The sequence below is a fragment of the Ziziphus jujuba genome, chromosome 10 (assembly GCF_031755915.1).
Source record: "Ziziphus jujuba cultivar Dongzao chromosome 10, ASM3175591v1".
NCBI classification, from domain to species: domain Eukaryota; kingdom Viridiplantae; phylum Streptophyta; class Magnoliopsida; order Rosales; family Rhamnaceae; genus Ziziphus; species Ziziphus jujuba.
In genome coordinates, this window is record NC_083388.1 from 21,133,028 (window position 1) to 21,155,440 (window position 22,413).

Consider the following 22,413-nt stretch of genomic DNA (forward strand, 5'->3'; position numbering starts at 1 on the left):
TTTTTATAAGCTCCATATATTTTAATTTGACATTGCATGAAACTATAAGTTTATATTATTGTACATGACGATAAGTAACCATTATATAAAATGTATTCTTATATGTGTTCAATATTTTCGTAAAAGTGTGTCTTTGATTCTTTATTGTTACTCTTAGATGTTAAAGCTTAAAGTCTAATACATTAATATAAAATTTTTATTTTTGAACTTCCTTTTTTTTTTTTCCTTAATTTGTGGCTCTTCCGGCCTGACCACGGATATTCCTGGGCGTTCGCCTCTCAAGCAGTTATTTTAATCTGTTTTATATATTTATTTTTCAATTTATAAACACTATCCACCCAAGCATTTAGATTTACTATGTAATTATTTGAATGAGCGAGATGTGTCCAATTCTACATATAATTATTTCTTATAAGATTTCTTTGCCCAGCCACGTATAAATACATATATATATATATATATATATATGCTTTCTTTGGGTCTCTGTATACTCAATCACACAACTTAAGGTCCAACTGCCTTCTTACTTTCTTCTCTAATCACAGAAAAACTTAGACGGGATTGTAAAAATAAATGATTTATTAATTAGATATTTACCTGAAAATTACACAATGAGTTTTAAAATTTCCAATTGTGGTACAACTTACTTTAGCGGTCAACAATTTCCAAATTAATGTTGGATAGATTACGTCATTGACTACTAATCTTGCAACCCCTTCAGTATTTTTTTTTTTTTGGGTCCAAGTTTAGCAACCCCTTCAGTTCGAGGAGAAAATTTTTAGTATACATGTACACAGCCTGAAGCTTATGTGGTACACATCTGAAAATTCCCTAATTTTCTAATTAAAACTAATCAGTTAAACATAAATGGTATTATGGTAATAACTTATATTTTACTAGAAATCGAAATTAATAAAAATCCGCTGTTATGTGGTCACTCCATTGTTTGCATTCTTAAGTTTCTATTTATAGTATGTGGGGTAAACGTGGTCAAAACTTAACAAAGCTGATTTTTAGCATATTCATCCTTTACAACATATTGAACTAGAATAAAAGGGGAAAAAAAAAAAAAAAAGGTTGAATGAAAATACATGTAACACCAAAAAATTTTCCATTCAGTTACTCCAAAACAAAGGTGAAAATTACAAATTTAAACTCAGCCATAGAGCACCTGGTAAAGGTATACTTATATTCGGCCAAATATTTCAAATGGACCCCCAGTTGCGACAAAGGCAGTGAACCTTCGCTAGAGAAGCCATATAGTCATCAGACCTGAAATGGCAATGAAGTTAGATTTTGTGTTGCCTATGTATATAGTTGCTTCATTGCAGTACTCAGAGACGTGATAGAAAGTTAAAACCTTTGTCCATAAGGAGACTGACATGCAGCAACTACGTGAAGTTTGGCATCGTCAGGTTTTTTCTGCATTGGTGAAAATTGACAATCAGTGGTCGCAAACACAGCTGAAGGATCAAGAAAAACTAGATCAGCCTATGATCAAGAAATACTAGATCAGCCTATGATTTTTTGCACCATGTTCTTTATCAAAATATCTTAAATTTGTTTTGGGAATAAAGCTCTTATTTGATAACAATGTATTGAAAATAAACATGTAAATCTTATTTAAACATCATACAGGACCTTCCCCAACTGCTTTGTTGAGGAAAAATACTGTTTTGTTATTCTCCCTGAGACATTGAATTGGAATCGGGTCTGTAATCAGCTAATTTTACTTTTACAGTGACAAAACGAAGTTGTGGAGTATAATTTTGTGACTGTGAACTCTCTATTCAGTCGAGACTCGTGAGTTAACTAAAAGCATCAAACAGCTTGAAAAGAGACATATCTATGGCATTTACTAATAACATCTCAATAAACAGAAGCCCAGAGGGAAAACTTATTGTAATGATCAGTGATCTTATACAAGACTTTAGCAGGGAAGCTATTCTATGATAAGATGCCAATTAGAGACAGCATATAATGCCAAAATAACATCTTGAGAGTAAGGAGTCTGAGACAAACCTGAGATTCATAATACAGTCCAGCATATAGAGAAGAATAAAAACATTCATTCGCTTGGCCACTTGAAAATTCAGCTGCAAGCTATTTAACAAAATAAATCAAGTCAAATGTTTGAGTCGTATGTTTTATTGGTAAAATGCAACTATAGAATGCATATTACTCATTAACGATTAAATTATAGTTTTCCTCATTGGAAATGCTTTTTATTTTAACTAGTTATTTATAGTTTAGAAAGAAAAAACAAGTATAATTTTATTCCAAATCACCACAGGAAAGCGCAAATGATCATGAACCTGTCAATCAAATATAGGATTCTTACTCAGAATTCATTAATCTACATTGGGAAAAAATTAATGAAACAGGATAGACTGCCACACAGAAGAGTTAAATTTCTTTGTTATAAACTTATGATACCATATGTTATGTGGCTTAGGCCTTTTACAGTTGACACATAACAGAAGTACCACACTAAAGAAACTTATTCAAGTGCTCTCAAACAATGTTGTCCATGGAAGTTGAACCTAGAAAGACATGAAAATATTTTTGGAGGTACAAAAGAAAATGAATATGTTTTAACCTTACAAGAGAACATACTAGTAGTTTAAATATAAAAGGTTTAGTAGAAAGAAAGTCTACTGCACACCTTTTCTGGATCACCACCATCCTTAAACATGTTATAAGCTTTTCGCATGACAGGTCGTGAATCTCTTCCAACCTGAATTCATTTAGGTCATGGTTAGAAGAATTGGATTGGTTATCCAATAAAACTTAATAAACTAGAAAGAACTTTCGATAATACCAGAACAAGAAGTATAAGTTCTATTTAAACAACATATGTCATCATTATCCTTCATAACAACAATAAAAAAGAAAAAAGCACAACTTTGCTACTTCTATAGAATAGCTTTTCCAAAGTTGGAATTACATAGGTGCTATATATGCAACATAATCATTTCAATGGATGACAACCAGAAGAGAGTCTATACTAACTCATCTTATTTCTTTAATTCTAATAGATTCAAAAGTTATGTTTTCTTGGTGACACAAAAAGACTTGCCTCAAGAAATCGTTGCCTTGCTTCATCAACTCCATACAATTGAGCCTCACATAAAAAGCATCAAATAGACTCCTCTGTATCATTTGGGTTCTGTGCAACATCTAATCGGAACTGCTCTGCCCCTTCTTCAAACCTGTGGATAACACATACCCACTTATTACTAGATTCAGCATTTCCTGGACTAAGAAAAGTCAACTATAAAAAAAAAAAAAAAAAAAAAAAATCACTCATCATTCACATTCTAACTATGTACATTTTTTTCCTTAATTTCTCAGCATCCAAACAAATACACAAATAGAACCAGAACAATTTCTAATAAGTACCTGTCCAGATAGTAAAGTGATAATCCCCTTTGCCACAGATCTGTTAAGAACCATAATCAGCTTGACATAACTTTGCTTAAACATTCCCAAATATTAAAAATGCAAAACCACACCACATCGACCCAAAACATTAAAAAATATAAAAAAAAAAAAAATTGTGGACCTACATGCCTTTTGCCTGGGATCCAATTCAATTGCCTTATCGAATTCTGCTAAAGACCCGGAAACATCACCCTGAGAAAGAAACAGATACTAAAATTTTAGGCACCGAAACCTTGAGAGCTATAAAAACTGAAATGGGAGGGACTGCATTGAAGCAGAAACTACCTGCCTAAAGAGCAGCATTCCTCGTCGAACTGCGATAACAGATTCACGAGCATTGTTACCACCAGTTAAGGCGTCCCAGATGCCTGAAACCGAAGGAAGGAACAGTCTTCTGGATAACGACAACGATGGGGCCTGATAGAAGAGAAATCTGGAAGGAATGGGGCTAAAGAAGTGGAAGCCAGTGTGGGTTTTGAGCGGAAATGGACGGGAAGGTACAGATGGAGTATATCGCGAGGAAGGGGATATAGAAATGGTGGGTTTGAAGTTGTGGGTTATAGCCATCGATAAAGGGGAGCCGAGCTTGAACTGGAATTGAAAATAATTATAATAATAATAAAAAGAACTGGTAAGAGAGAGAGAGAGAGAGAGAGAGAGAGAGAGAGAGAGATAAGGCGCCAAATGCCAACTAGATTTGTTGTGGTGCAAAAACTCCCAACATTTTGCATGGTAAGAATTCGTTAGCTATAAGAATTTCTTATTTATATTTAATTATGTGTAATTTGTTTATATTTGGGATAAAATACATTTCCCTTAAATTTTAATGTATTTTGCATTTAAACTTTTAAAATTATCACATTTCCACCTAATTTATTATTTTTGTGGCATTTTGATCTAATTGATAATAAATGTTAAAAATATGATGGAAATTAGCATTCATGTGACCCTTTTTGATGGAACTAGGTAAAATTGATAAATCTCAAAACATCAACATCATTCACGCATGTACAAAAGGAGAAAAACCAATACCAAACCTTCCATTAGATTATCTTCCCCTCTCTTTCCATACACATAGATACACACACACACACACACACACACACCCGCGTATAAACAATATGCTATGGTGCACGTATCCTTTATTGGATACCAGGGTGAACACCTTCCTCCATCGGAGACAAGTTATATATATACTTTCAACGTTTTCACTTTAACAAACCAAGAATGAATAACTGATCAAACCAAAAGGTTTTTCTTGTTAATTCTATGTTCTCTTTATTTATGGACTAATCCAAATGAACTAGAAATTCAGGAAAATCTACATGGGAGGAATATCTGTCTTGGGATGTTGATATTGTGACACAACTTTTATTAGTTGATCCTGCAGTTTTAGATATTAGGTAAGCTCTAATAACTCAATTGGAAGCCCAACTTTTGGTCTTAAAAGGCTTACCTTTGCGGCTCAGAGCATTTTGAATCTTTAACATGAATGGGGGAAATATTTGAATATTGGACTACCTTGAAAGAATTTATTTATTTATTTATTTTTTGGTGAATTACTTTGAAAGACTTGTGCATACCACCAAAAGAGACAGATATAAATATGACCTGCTATATATGTAGTGTGGTCTTTATAGTTACACATTTATCTATATCTACAGATAGTTTTTAATTGCTACTTCGCTATAGATTTGTATCAATTAACTCATTGAATAATGGATCAAAACATTCATTCCTTTCACTAATGGTTACGTATTAGCATTCTATTTTCACAAGGGAGAAACAACAGGTCATTAGATGGCTAATATCTTAACTGTGTAACCATAATGGACCATCTAAGGAGTTTGAGGCTTGTCCATTTCACAAATTTGGAATGCATAATTGACGCTTTTTTTTTTTTTTTTTCTTTTTCCAAGAGCAAATGAAAGTTGGTTCTCACTTCAATTGGGCAGCATAAAGTGCCATAAATGCACTATAAGTATGGTGGTTGGCCTATTTTGGCTTTCTAATGTTAGCGGCACTTTTTAATTTACAAGTTAAAAATTGTTACAAGATGATGCAAAAGGAAGAGGATCATGAATCATGGATCAGGGGATGTTTGGAGGCTTATTTGAAAAGCTAATCGTGTGTGGATGAAATGGATGCAGCTTTGGTAGAGACTTCAACGTTGATGTGGGCCATGGAGCTGGCAGAAGCTCAGCGCTGCGGGTGTATCGAATGGTGGGCTTGGGCTCCCTGAGAGTAAAACAAAAGTTCGGACTTGATAGCGAACCCCTTTTTTTTTTTTTTTGTGTGTTTCTTTTTCTTTAAATTGTTTTATCTCAGAGCAGCTTTTGTGGAGGGAGAATGCTATGCATTCCCTATGTAAGCCCTTTTTATTTTTATTTTATTTTTTTTAATACACTGCTAATTACCAGAAAAAAAAAATTCTGACCAAACAAATATATCAAATTATCATATTTTTAACAATATACAAGGAAAAAAAAACAATATAAAAGAGCAAAAATAGTATTAAGGAAAAAAAAATACTAAATTTTGATAAGATTAATCTTTTTTATTTATTTAATAAATTAGTATAATTGGTATTATTTGAAGATGACATGTGTTCCTTCTTGAGATGATGAAGATTTTTTTGTAACCTTTCAAATCAACCACAATTTTTAAGTTTAGATTTTAGATTTAAAGGTTGAGATTGTTGTGTACGGGCACATCTGCATACCATGGCAAGATCCAACAAAATATTATACAAAGAGAATAAGTAGAATAAAAATAGATAATCATACCCATTTGATCCACTTAGTATATGATAAAGGCATAATAAGATAAAATAAACATCCCAGTCTATAAGCTGGGTTCGAATCTCACCAGCCAAAAAAAAAAAAAAACACAAAAAAACACAAAGAAACAATTTACATACAATTTTTTAATGATTCATTAGTGTATTTTATGATGTTTCATTAGTGTATACCATAGATGATTGTAAGTATGGTAATAGGTAAAAATGTACTCCTAAATCACATTGCATACTAGCTTCATTTCCAAACCTCCCTGATGTAAATCAACTTTGCAGCCAACTAATACCATTGGTACATTCATCATCTGTGATTATGATGAATCAAAATTTGTATAATATTGAATGTTAAAAAAAAAAAAAAAAAGGATTTCTCAAAATTTAGGAATCTAGAATTACCCAATCAATTAAGTGTATTTTATCACATGAAAAAAGTAAGAAGTCTTCATAATATAAACTTTAGACTATAAACAATTTAGAAGTACTGCCTTCAACATATCATAACTGCAAAAATTATTACACCCTTTTCAACAAATTGGATCTATAAATCGCCTCTATCAAGTTGAATAGTGTAGCTTATGGATTCAACCACTTTTTTATGTATAATAAAAATAAAAAGAATTAATGAATCTGCAAAAAATTCAAAATTAAAAAGAAATTTTCATAATGTGTAAATTTCAAAACATTTGTTTCAAAAAATGAACATTGTCAAACTAAGTGCAGATTAAATCAAATGCAAGTAATTAGTCAATAATTTTTTTTTAATGTGATGCATATAAAATCTATTATAATTGTTGAGACATAATCAAACACATTGAATTCACTATGCCAAGTCAAAGTACACAATTATAAAAGCAATGCAAAATTTATAATATGGAAAACATAATAATAACAATAATAGACATCATGTATAAATGGAGACACCCAACTCATGCCTGAGTATTTTGGTATGTTGGACATTGCACAACAACTCATTTTTGTGCTAATTGTTTTTTTGATAATATTAGTCAATCTGCTATTAGTGTTTTTAAGTGTTGGGACAAATAGAAAATTACTTATTGCGTCACACTATGTGGTATAAATTCATTTCCAAACCTCATCTGCAGGAATAACTCTGTGCTAACCTGTTGTCCTTATTTTACTAAAACCCAAATCATCCATTTGGAAAGGTTAGGTTTCTATCCACGTTGACTGGATTAAACTTGATTGCATGGAATTTCTATAAGGTTGGTGGTCAATACAAATATAAACTTGATCAATATTAAAATTTCATTTAATGGAAAAAGAACATTGTTTAACTATACTTTTGATTTTCTGGTTGTATAATTTTGATCTTCTAGTTTAGCTCCAATTTTAACTAAGTGCCTTAATTTCAAAATTTTCAATTGAGTGCCTTCATTTGCATTTTTAGTTTCAATTTAGGAAAATTTTCAATTGACTGTCTGCATTTTCATTTTAGTTGCAATTTAGGCTCCATTTTCAATTTTTTCAATTAAGATTTGCATTTTAGTTTTTTCTTTCAACATGGATAAGATCTAATGAACATTGCACTCAAAATAAATATATATATATTTTTTATCAATCCAAATATATTATTGACTTAAAATATCAAAAATTAAATATAATTTCCTACCATAAAAATTAAATATATAATGCACATATTGAGATAAAATTAAAATTAAGGATTTCAATTGAAAATGAAAAATGAAAATGGAGACGTAAATTGAAACCAAAATGAAAGGCACTCAATTGAAAAAATTGAAACTTTGAGCATTTAATTGAAATTGGAGGCAAAATTAGAGCGCCCAAAATTATCTTTAACCCAAAGAACATTAATTAGTTGAAATGGTACATACCATGAGGATTTTGAGTGTGCCACTGATGGAAAAATCTTACATGAAATGGTGATACTGTATTATTCATACCACTTTAAATTATTACATATCATGTAAATTTACTACTTTATAATCATTTATCATAAGTTAAAATAAAATATGTAAATCCTATCTAATACTAATTGGATTTTTAATTATGAATGGCCTGTGATATAAAATGACTTGTACATAGAATATATACAAGTTTTTTTGGGCCACTGTGGCAAAGCTAATAATTTATTACAAAATTTGAGTTTGCATATTGATGAAGCTTTTATAAGGATGCTTTCCCCCACATTCCCAATTAAATGTAAAAGTGTTTGTTGCCCCTACATCTCTCATGAGAGCGTTCTAAAGTTGGGGCTTCATTCAACCTCAGTGATCTAACATGAAAATTTATTAATAAATAAGAATCCATCAATGACATAGTCAATTTCTAATCCATGCCTAAAAACTAAAAGCAATTAAAAAAAACAAAAAAACAAAAAAACAAAAAAACAAAAAAAACCACATATCAAGTGAAGTTAAATGTGTGCCGACACTAGGAACTTCCTAATTGTATATGGGCCGATATAGCTGGGCCAGTAAGGCCCATTTCATAAGGGGTATTCTGGTGAATCCATATACGATGGCATTTAAAGGGTTAAATGGCTCTGAAGGGCTGCTGCACACGGCGTACCCAAAATTCGAATCAATGAAAACGAATATTCATCATCTTGTTTGTGCCAACGGCCTTTTTTTTTTTTTTTTTTTTTTTTTTTTTGTGAATCTTTTTTGTGCCAACGTTGCGAATATGGTAAGAGACGTCTATGATTGCTGTCAGAGAATAATAATACCCAAAACGTTTGCCCAATACTAGACTATTATAATCTGCCATGTGACATCAACTTGAGGCTTTCATTTTGAACGAATTGGACATAAAATATGATACCCACTGAAGGAACATTTAAATTTTAATGAAAAAAATAAATAAGATTAAAAAGTGTTTATTGCCAAGTTTTATCTTGCACAACTATAATATCTGATTTTCTGAGTGAGATTAACACTTCAAAAATTCGATGACTTGCTAACGTGAGTACTTGTTGCAATTTGCTTCGTATGGCATCGCTTGTCTTTTATTTAGATCTCAAGGTAAATCAATGTTTGGACGTAGCTTATAGAGATTAAACAAGAGAAACTGTTGTTATTGTTATTTATTTATTTATTTTTTAAGATATGTTGCATACATAATTATTGTACAAAGAAATAATAATGGTTTTGCTATTAAACTATTTTCTTAATAAAGACAAGCATAAAATATAAACTTTTGTTATGGCTAACTTACTTCAAAGAAACAATTACAGCTAAATTTGTAATTGGTCTTTGAGTTTTCGATTTTTTCATGAGGGAGAATGATGTGATTGAAAAATGGAAATTAAGCAACTGAAGAGGTAATTAAGAACTCTAAGGAATCTGCCTTTTACTTTTTATATATGCACCAAAACGTCTAATGTCTTAGATGGCTTGTATAATGAAATGGTTTGATTTACTTGTAAGTTTTCTACTTTTGGGTTTGGTATAATGGTATAAATAGAATAATAACTCAAAGAGGATGCTTTAAGCTAAATTAACATTAATAAAAAAATTAAAAAAAAATGAAGAGGCTGAAGCACTGTATGTGGCTTTCCTATATTACTTAAACAGAAAGCTTTGCTATAGTTCCTACCCATATGGTCAATATGGTATGGGTTCAATTGACTTTAAAGTTTTTTTTTTTTAATATATTTATTTTAATTCTTTATTGTTACATGTTACTCATAGATGTCAAAGCTTAAAATATAATATATTTATATGAAACTTTTATTATGGACTTTTTTTATGGGTCTTTTATTTTATTTTAATTTTTATTTAATTAATTGCAGTCTCAAGTCTTGAGTCTCGAATAAATGTGATGATTGAAACTCGACAATAGTCAATTTCAGCATATTCATCAAATGGTTGAGTACTGCAAATTTGCAATCACCACAAAGTGACTTTGTCCCCAAAAAACAAAACAAAAAAAAAAATCACCATAAAATTGATTGAAACCCAGACACGCTAACAAGATGCAACATATCAATTTTAAACCTACAAAAATTAGCCTATAAATTAATTAATATAAGTTGCAAATTACAAGAATATTGATTTGCAATGAACTCCATACGGAGAAAAATTTTGACCACTTGCATTGAAGAAGATAGAAATGATTGTTCAAAATTTCACCAGTATCTTTGAGGTTTTTCAAAATTGGATATTCTTATGAAATTCTTATAATGTTCACCTGCTATATTGAAATAAAGATGTAGCAAATAAATTCCAAACTAACTAGAAGGTCATAAATTCAAATAACGTGTAATGAGAATACATAATGTGTTATGTAACACCAAAATTTCCCATTTAGCCATTCCAAAACAAAGGTTAAAAAAGAGACAAATATAAACTCAACTACAGAGCACCTGTTAAAGTTATATAATTACTGTTATCAAAATATGTATGAATATATGTAAATATATAAGGATAAAATACAAATTAAACAAAATACAGAAAATTGATAATACTAAAATTAAAACCTATATGTCATTGTTAATGGTGATCTGCTATTGATGAAACCTGATCGAGGCTTTGTGGTACCACAGTCTCCGTAAGACGATTTTTATCCACCAGTGCATATGTTTTCAAACGGTCATCTTCCAGGATACAATGGACACCAAAGCTATCAGATACAGCATTTCTAAAACTTTTTTCTTCGAACTATCAATGTACCTTCATTTTAACACCGTCAATGTTTCTCTCCGTTTTTTCTTTTTCATGTTATTTCTCAAAAACAATTTTTCTATGTGTTCTCTAAAACTGAAATAACGTGTAAAACTCCAACTATTAACTCAAAATCAGTTTTCCTTAAAACTCTCAACCCCCACATTTTAAAATTATTATTTTATTTATTCAAAAACCATTATTTTCTCAATCATCAACCGGAAGGGAAATTCAAATAATCAAAAGCCCAAAATAAAATAAAAGCCCAAAATCATTCACATTAACTGGGCCCAAACTTTAACAATTACCTTCGGTCAAACATTTCAAATGGATCCTCAGTTTCAACAAAGGCAGTGAACCTTCACTGGAGAAGCCATAGAATCATCAGACCTGAAATGGCAATGAAGTTAAACCTTTTTGTTACTTCAATATTACACTACTTACAGATATGTTTGAAAGAAACAGCCTTTTTCTGCAAGGAGACTGGCATGCAGAAACTATGTGAACTTTAGCTTCATCAGTTTTTTTTTTTTTTTTTTTTTTTTTTTTCTGGATTGGTGAAAATTGATAATCAGTGATCATAGATACAATTGAAAGATCAAGATCAAATATAGATCAGTCTCTGACTTTTAGCGCCATTTTCTTTATCACTAATATCTAAAATTTTAATAACAAAGCTATTATTTGATAACCATGTATGAAAATTAAAGATGTAAATCTTCAAATTCAATTGATAAGATCATCTAAATATGATATGATACAAGACCTTTCCAACTGCTCTATTAAGTAAAACATTCTCTTGTTATTCTTCCCAAGACACTGAATTGGAATAAGTTGTTTAAAGAGTTATTTTACTTTTTCAATGAGGAAATGAAATTATGGAGTATATTTTTTTGACTGTGAACTTTGTACCTAGACATGAATTCAGTTTCCTTGAATGAATGGCATCACAAAGCTTGAAAAGAGATGTAACTATGGCATTTATTAATAACATCCAAATAAACAGAACCCCAGAAGGAAAACTCATTATACTCCTTATGTATAGCTCATAAATGTCACTATGATCAGCGACCTTATACAACAGTTTTGCAGCCAACATATGATGCCAAAATAACAACTTGAGAATATTAAGTCTAAGATAAACCTGAGTTCATAATACAGCCCAGCATGTAGAGAAGAATAGAAATGTTCATTCACCTTGCCACATAAAAATTCAGCAGCAAGCTATCTAACGAAATAAATCAAGTCCGATGTTTTGAGTTATATGTTCTATTGGTCAAATGCACTATGGAAGCATAATACTCATTATGGATTAAACTATACTTTCCCTCATAAGCCAAAACTTTTTATTGTAACTCATTATTTATAGTTTTGTAATTAAAAAAAAAAAGGAACAATTTTCTTTCAAATCCCCACAGGGAAGCACAAATGATCATGAATCTTTCAATCAGATATTAGAAAGCATAAATGATCATGAATCTTTCAATCAGATATAGGATTCTTACTCGAAATTCGTTAATCTACGGTAGAAAAATTCAATGAAACAAGATGGATTTCTTCAAATTTATCTGTCATAATCTAATGATACAGTGTTATGTGGCTTATGCCTTTAATAGTTGACACATTAAGAACTTATTCAAGCACTCTCAAGCAATGTTGTCCGTGGAAGTGGAACCTAACGAGACATTTTAATAATTTTTTGAAGGTGCAAAGGAAATGAATGTCATTTGTTCTTGCAAGAGAACACATTACTATTTCAAAATAAATGGTTTAGTCCAAAGAAAAAGTCTACTCAACACCTTTTCTAGACCACCATCATCCTTCATCATGTTATAAGCCCCCTGCATTACAAGTCTTTGATCTCTTCCAAATGAAAAGAAAAATACAAAACGCACCACTTTGCTACCTCTATAGAATACTGTTCCAAAGTTGGCTATATATATATATATATATATTATGCTACAGATGCAACATAGACTTCCAATTGGATTACAACTAGAAGGGAGTTTATACTACTAACTCTTCTTATTTCCTTGATCCCAATAAATTCGAAGGTTATGTCTTCTTGGTGACATACAAAAGACATAACTCAAGAAATCATTTGTCTTGCTTCATCAACCCCATACAATTAAGATTCACATAGAAAGCACCAACTAGACTTCTCTGTATCATTTTGGTTCTATGCAACATCTAACCGGAACTGCTCTGTCCCATCTTCAAACCTGTGAATAAGTTATATATACATTCAGTTTCAAGTTTTCCATTGTGCTAAGGTTTTCATTTTATTATACAACAGATCAAATATCTTAGTCCTCAAATTCTAATTCTATACATTTTTCCCAAAATTTCTCAGCACCCAAAAAAAATACACTAGTACAACCAGAAAAATAAATTTATAATAAGTACCTATGAAGATGGTAAATTGATAATCCCCTTTGCCAAAGATCTGTTAAGAACCAAAATCAACTAGATACAACTTTGACAAACCATTCACATTCCAAAATATTAAAAATCTAAAAACCACATTGACCCATAACATAACTGAATAAAAAAATAAATTTATCTTACATTTTTTACCGACTAGATACAACTTTGACTAACCATTCACATTCCTAAATATTTATATATTTATAAATTTTATAGTCATTTTTTTTCTAATTTTTTAATATACTTAATTTTAATTAAATAGTTAAATTGTGAATGTATGCAGTGCTTCTCTCATTTTACTCCCATGCTAAATTTGATTTTAGTTTTTTCTTCTTTTTTCTCTCTTTTTTTTTTCCCTATTTTTATTAGTTTTAATACATTTTTCTCCCATTTATCTTTTTTTTTATTCATCTATTATTATTTTATAATCATAATTATTAAGCATAGTTATTATCTACTCATTTTAACAATATAATACTTAATAATTACAAATTTTAAAAATTATTATTATTTTAAAAACATAATTTAATACAACTATTTTATATTGTATTTATTACTGCATGTATCATGTTCTGACCTATCATGGACTCATGCGATGCCTAGCCCATGTATTAATTTTTAAGGCCCAAGCATGACTCATTACGTGTTTCATGCTCAATACAATATTGTTTGTGTTATGTTATGTTCATGCTTGTGTTCAATTTTAACGTGTCGTATCCAATTTTAATGTGTCATACTCATACCATGTTCGTGCTGTCCGATCCAATTTTATAACTCTAGTTAAAGGGCTACACATTTGTGTGTATATCTGTTAAACATTGCTTGCAACTATGCAATGTTACCAATTGCAATTATTAAAAAAAGGTTCGAAGTGGGACAATTAGCTCTAACGTTAAGAAAATTGGACCTAATATCCTACAATTGATCCAAATTTCCCTAAAGGATTATTGATTGGGTTAGGAGTTAAGCTCAACAGCTTACCAATCTCAGTCATCCAAACTCCAAAATTTTTGCATTTGTAAGTTTTGTAGTAAAAACATTTACAATGAAATTATTTCAGTTGTAATAAATTTTATGTTAAAAAAAATTTCTAAATGTTTGTCCATATGAGGAGAAATATTTTGGAACACATTTAGCAACAAATAATTCTAAAACAAGAAAATGCTAAAAATCAACATATAACCAATCAAAATACGAATTTATTGGATTATAAACTAAATTGAGATTTAAGCAAAAATGAATATCATATTTCAATTTACAATATATCAAACATGAATGCAAGCATTGAATGAAAACGTAAACAATAATTTTCAAAAAGTATAGTGCAATTCTTATGAAATTAAACTACCTATTGTAACACAAACAAAATATCAGATCACGGGCTCTATTGGAATACCCCATCCTTTGGGGAGAACAAACATCCAACTGTTATTAAGAACTCAAAAAACCAACAAGAGAATACAATTGCCATGAAGAAATTTCATTGCAAAAATCTGTACATATGTGATCAATATTGAATTGATTAAAAATATCAAAGAGATAGCTATTGGCATAACGTGTCAACTCCAGAGTCTGCATAAATATACACCAAATTGACAACAAATAAATGCTCTACACTTTACCTTAATATGGAAAAAAGCTGCTAACTATACAAAAGAAAAATGAAAAAATAAATGGGATAGGATGAATGTAAAAAGATTTTATTTATAATAAAACACTAGAAATGAAAATGAGAATATGAGAGATTACATCATCAGGATCTCCTCCATACAATATATTTGGGGGTTCCAAATCTTTTTTGAACTTGCTGAATTGTAAAACATGCCATATTGGTTTTGGATTATTTAGAAGAAATTGCTCATGGAGTAACATGAATATTCAAAAAGTTATACGTTGTGGTTTAATTTCTTTTCGAGCAAACCTAGATTTTAGAAGCTTCAACTACTCTTGTCAACAACAGCTCTGGAATTCCACTTGTAGGCTTATCCTTTTCATTGAAACCTAATAACTGTTACAATTTCAATTATTAAAATCAATTTGAAAGTATAAAGACCCTTAAGACAAGTACTAGTACCATGATTCATTATCTTCATTGGACACAACAACCACTAATGTCTCTCAGTTACCAAACATAAAAAGCAATAAAAATAAATAAATTACACCATTGCATAGCGTTTATTAGTTGTTGGGTATAAATATTCAATAACACCATTGCGTAATGCTCATAATTTAAAAATATTTCATGAAAAATAGAATCAAGATTAATTCATAAAAAATAATTCAATAACACTGCATAACTTAATAACATTGCCTCAAATTCAATAACATTAATTGCATACGTATAACCGATCAAAATATAAATTATTGGATTATAAGCTTAACCGAGATTTAAGCAAAGATGAATATCATATTTTAATTTACAATATATCAAACATGAATGCAAGGGTTGAATGGAAACATAAACAATAATTTTCAAAAAGTAAAGTGCATTTCTTATGAAATTAAACCACCTATTGAAACCCAAACAAAATATAAGATTCCTATTAGAATATCCCATCCTTTGGGAAGAATAAACATATAACTATCATTAAGAACTCAAGAAACCAACAAGAGAAAACAATTATCATGAAGAAATTTCATTGCAAAAAGTTGTAGATACATGATCAATATTGAACTACTTAAAAATTTCAAAGAGATAGCTATTGGCATGATGTGTCAACTCTAGAGTTTACACAAATATACACCAAATTGACAACTAATAAATGCTCTACACTTTACTTTAATATGCAAAAGCTGCTAACTATACAAAAGAAAAATAAAAAAATAAATGGGACAGGATCAATGTAAAAAAATTTTACTTATAACCAAACATTAGAAATGAAAATGAGAATATGAGATATTACATCATCAGGATCTCCTCCATACAATATATTTGGGGGTTCCAAATATTTTTTGAACTTGCTGAATTGTAAAGCATGCCATATTGGCTTTGGATTGTTTGGAAGAAATTGCCCATGTAGTAACATGAATACTCAAAAAGTTATACGTTGTGGTTTTATTTCTTTTCGAGCAAACCTAGATTTTAGAAGCTTCAACTACTCTTGTCAACAACAATTATGGAATTTCACTTGTAGATTTATCCTTTTCATTAAAACCTAATAACTGTTACAATTTCAATTATTAAAATTATTTTCAAAGTATAAGGACCCTTAAGATAAGTACTAGTACCATGATTCATTATCTTCATTGGACACAAAAACCACTAATTTCTCTCAGTTACCAATCATAAAAAACAATAAAAATAAATAAATTACACCATTGCACAGCGCTTATTAGTTGTTGGGTATAAATATTCAATAACACCATTGCGTAATGCTCATAATTTAAAAATATTTCATGAAAAATAGAATTAAGATTATTGCATAAAAAATAATTCAATAACAATGCATAATTTAATAACATTAATTGCATACGTATAACCGATCAAAATATAAATTATTGGATTATAAGCTTAACCGAGATTTAAGCAAAGATGAATATCATATTTTAATTTACAATATATCAAACATGAATGCAAGGGTTGAATGGAAACATAAACAATAATTTTCAAAAAGTAAAGTGCAATTCTTATGAAATTAAACCACCTATTGAAACCCAAACAAAATATAAGATTGCTATTAGAATATCCCATCCTTTGGGAAGAATAAACATATAACTATCATTAAGAACTCAAGAAACCAACAAGAGAACACAATTACCATGAGGAAATTTCATTGCAAAAAGTTGTACATACATGATCAATATTAAACTGCTTAAAAATATCAAAGAGATAACTATTGGCATGAAGTGTCAACTCTAGAGTTTACACGAATATACACCAAATTGACAACTAATAAATGCTCTACACTTTACTTTAATATGCAAAAGCTGCTAACTATACAAAAGAAAAATAAAAAAATAAATGGGACAGGATCAATGTAAAAAAATTTTATTTGTAACAAAACATTAGAAATGAAAATGAGAATATGAGATATTACATCATCAGGATCTCCTCCATACAATATATTTGGGGGTTCCAAATATTTTTTGAACTTGCTGAATTGTAAAGCATGCCATATTGGCTTTGGATTGTTTGGAAGAAATTGCCTATGGAGTAACATGAATACTCAAAAAGTTATACGTTGTGGTTTTATTTCTTTTCGAGGAAACCTAGATTTTAAAAGCTTCAACTACTCTTGTCAACAACAATTATGGAATTTCACTTGTAGATTTATCCTTTTCATTGCAATCTAATAACTGTTACAATTTCAATTATTAAAATCAATTTCAAAGTATAAAGACCCTTAAGATAAGTACTAGTACCATGACTCATTATCTTCATTGGACACACCAACCACTAATGTCTCTCAGTTACCAATCATAAAAAACAATAAAAATAATTAAATTACACCATTGCATAGCGCTTATTAGTTGTTGGGTATAAATATTCAATAACACCATTGCGTAATGCTCATAATTTAAAAATATTTCATGAAAAATAGAATCAAGATTATTGCATAAAAAATAATTCAATAACACTGCATAATTTAATAACATTGCCTCAAATTCAATAACATTAATTGCATACGTATAACCGATCAAAATATAAATTATTGGATTATAAGCTTAACCGAGATTTAAGCAAAGATGAATATCATATTTTAATTTACAATATATCAAACATGAATGCAAGGGTTGAATGGAAACATAAACAATAATTTTCTAAAAGTAAAGTGCAATTCTTATGAAATTAAACCACCTATTGAAACCCAAACAAAATATAAGATTGCTATTAGAATATCCCATCCTTTGGGAAGAATAAACATATAACTATCATTAAGAACTCAAGAAACCAACAAGAGAACACAATTACCATGAGGAAATTTCATTGCAAAAAGTTGTACATACATGATCAATATTGAACTGCTTAAAAATATCAAAGAGATAGCTATTGGCATGACGTGTCAGCTCCAGAGTCTGCATGAATATACACCAAATTGACAACTAATAAATGCTCTATAATTTACTTCAATATGGAAAAGCTGCTAACTATACAAAAGAAAGAAGAAAAAATAAATGGGATAGGATGAAAGTAAAAAGATTTTATTTATAACATAAAAACTGGAAAAGAAAATGAGAATATTAGATATTACATCATCAGCATCTACTCTATAAAATATATTTGGGGGTTCCAAATCTTTTTTGAATTTGCTGAATTGTAAAGCACGCCATATTGGCTTTGGATTGTTTGGAAGAAATTGCTCATGGAGTAACATGAATACTCAAAAAGTTGGTTTTATTTCTTTTCGAGCAAACCTAGATTTTAAAAGCTTCAACTACTCTTGTCAACAACAGCTCTGGAATTTCACTTGTAGGCTTATCCTTTTCATTGCAGCCTAATAACTGTTATAATTTCAATTAATAAAATCAATTTTAAAGTATAAAGACCCTTAAGATACGTACTAGTATCATGATTCATTATCTTCATTGGACACAACAACCACTAATGTCTCTCAGTTACCAATCATAAAAAGCAATAAAAATAAATAAATTACACCATTGCATAGCGTTTATTAGTTGTTGGGTATAAATATTCAATAATACCATTGCGTAATACTCATAATTTAAAAATATTTCATGAAAAATAGAATCAAGATTATTTCATAAAAAATAATTCAATAACACTGCATACTTTAATAACATTGCCTCAAATTCAATAACACTAATTGCATACGTATAACCGATCAAAATATAAATTATTGGATTATAAGCTTAACCGAGATTTAAGTACAGATGAATATCATATTTTAATTTACAATATATCAAACATGAATGCAAGGGTTGAATGGAAACATAAACAATAATTTTCAAAAAGTAAAGTGCAATTCTTATGAAATTAAACCACCTATTGAAACCCAAACAAAATATAAGATTCGTATTAGAATATCCCATCCTTTGGGAAGAATAAACATATAACTATCATTAAGAACTCAAGAAACCAACAAGAGAAAACAATTATCATGAAGAAATTTCATTGCAAAAAGTTGTAGATACATGATCAATATTGAACTACTTAAAAGTTTCAAAGAGATAGCTATTGGCATGATGTGTCAACTCTAGAGTTTACACGAATATACACCAAATTGACAACTAATAAATGCTCTACACTTTACTTTAATATGCAAAAGCTGCTAACTATACAAAAGAAAAATAAAAAAATAAATGGGACAGGATCAATGTAAAAAATTTTTATTTATAACCAAACATTGGAAATGAAAATGAGAATATGAGATATTACATCATCAGGATCTCCTCCACACAATATATTTGGGGGTTCCAAATATTTTTTGAACTTGCTGAATTGTAAAGCATGCCATATTGGCTTTGGATTGTTTGGAAGAAATTGCCCATGGAGTAACATGAATACTCAAAAAGGTATACGTTGTGGTTTTATTTCTTTTCGAGGAAACCTAGATTTTAGAAGCTTCAACTACTCTTGTCAACAACAATTATGGAATTTCACTTGTAGATTTATCCTTTTCATTGCAACCTAATAACTGTTACAATTTCAATTATTAAAATCAATTTCAAAGTATAAAGACCCTTAAGATAAGTACTAGTACCATGACTCATTATCTTCATTGTACACACCAACCACTAATGTCTCTCAGTTACCAATCATAAAAAACAATAAAAATAAATAAATTACACCATTGCATAGCTTTTATTAGTTGTTGGGTATAAATATTCAATAACACCATTGCGTAATGCTCATAATTTAAAAATATTTCATGAAAAATAGAATCAAGATTATTGCATAAAAAATAATTCAATAACACTGCATAATTTAATAACATTCCCTCAAATTCAATAACATTAATTGCATACGTATAACCGATCAAAATATAAATTATTGGATTATAAGCTTAACCGAGATTTAAGCAAAGATGAATATCATATTTTAATTTACAATATATCAAACATGAATGCAAGGGTTGAATGGAAACATAAACAATAATTTTCAAAAAGTACAGTGCAATTCTCATGAAATTAAGCCACCTATTGAAACCCAAACAAAATATAAGATTACTATTAGAATATCCCATCCTTTGGGAAGAATAAACATATAACTATCATTAAGAACTCAAGAAACCAACAAGAGAATACAATTATCATGAAAAAATTTCATTGCAAAAAGTTGTAGATACATGATCAATATTGAACTCCTTAAAAATTTCAAAGAGATAACTATTGGCATGATGTGTCAACTCTAGAGTTTACACGAATATACACCAAATTGACAACTAATAAATGCTCTAAACTTTACTTTAATATGCAAAAGCTGCTAACTATACAAAAGAAAAATGAAAAGATAAATGGGACAGGATCAATGTAAAAAAATTTTATTTATAACCAAACATTAGAAATGAAAATGAGAATATGAGATATTACATCATCAGGATCTCCTCCATACAATATATTTGGGGGTTCCAAATATTTTTTGAACTTGCTGAATTGTAAAGCATGCCATATTGGCTTTGGATTGTTTGGAAGAAATTGCCCATGGAGTAACATGAATACTCAAAAAGGTATACGTTGTGGTTTTATTTCTTTTCGAGGAAACCTAGATTTTGGAAGCTTCAACTACTCTTGTCAACAACAATTATGGAATTTCACTTGTAGATTTATCCTTTTCATTGCAATCTAATAACTGTTACAATTTCAATTATTAAAATCAATTTCAAAGTATAAAGACCCTTAAGATAAGTACTAGTACCATGATTCATTATCTTCATTGGACACAACAACCACTAATGTCTCTCAGTTACCAATCATAAAAAACAATAAAAATAAATAAATTACACCATTGCATAGCGCTTATTAGTTGTTGGGTATAAATATTCAATAACACCATTGCGTAATGCTCATAATTTAAAAATATTTCATGAAAAATAGAATCAAGATTATTGCATAAAAAATAATTCAATAACACTGCATAATTTAATAACATTGCCTCAAATTCAATAACATTAATTGCATACGTATAACCGATCAAAATATAAATTATTGGATTATAAGCTTAACCGAGATTTAAGCAAAGATGAATATCATATTTTAATTTACAATATATCAAACATGAATGCAAGGGTTGAATGGAAACATAAAAAATAATTTTCAAAAAGTAAAGTGCAATTCTTAAGAAATTAAACCATCTATTGAAACCCAAACAAAATATAAGATTCCTATTAGAATATCCCATCCTTTGGGAAGAATAAACATATAACTATCATTAAGAACTCAAGAAACCAACAAGAGAACACAATTACCATGAGGAAAGTTCATTGCAAAAAGTTGTACATACATGATCAATATTGAACTGCTTAAAAATATCAAAGAGATACCTATTGGCATGATGTGTCAACTCTAGAGTTTACACGAATATACACCAAATTGACAACTAATAAATGCTCTACACTTTACTTTAATATGCAAAAGCTGCTAACTATACAAAAGAAAAATAAAAAAATAAATGGGACAGGATCAATGTAAAAAAAATTTATTTATAACAAAACATTAGAAATGAAAATGAGAATATGAGATATTACATCATCAGGATCTCCTCCATACAATATATTTGGGGGTTCCAAATATTTTTTGAACTTGCGGAATTGTAAAGCATGCCATATTGGCTTTTGATTGTTTGGAAGAAATTGCCCATGGAGTAACATGAATACTCAAAAAGTTATACGTTGTGGTTTTATTTCTTTTCGAGGAAACCTAGATTTTAGAAGCTTCAACTACTCTTGTCAACAACAATTATGGAATTTCACTTGTAGATTTATCCTTTTCATTTCAACCTAATAACTGTTACAATTTCAATTATTAAAATAAATTTCAATGTATAAACACCCTTAAGATAAGTACTAGTACCATGATTCATTATCTTCATTGGACACAAAAACCACTAATTTCTCTCAGTTACCAATCATAAAAAACAATAAAAATAAATAAATTACACCATTGCATAGCGCTTATTAGTTGTTGGGTATAAATATTCAATAA

At 29.4% G+C, this 22,413-nt stretch overlaps 1 protein-coding gene across 1 annotated transcript; it reads right to left on the reverse strand.

Annotated features, from left to right (window-relative positions):
* Window positions 1–997: 997 nt before the first annotated feature.
* Window positions 998–4,129, reverse strand: LOC107411784 (uncharacterized). The gene is given in 8 exon segments (XM_048469132.2): window positions 998–1,272; window positions 1,361–1,422; window positions 2,023–2,103; window positions 2,666–2,737; window positions 3,080–3,212; window positions 3,403–3,442; window positions 3,570–3,636; window positions 3,730–4,129. Coding segments are annotated over 8 exon segments (804 nt in total). The 5' UTR covers window positions 4,012–4,129; the 3' UTR covers window positions 998–1,205.
* Window positions 4,130–22,413: the final 18,284 nt, after the last annotated feature.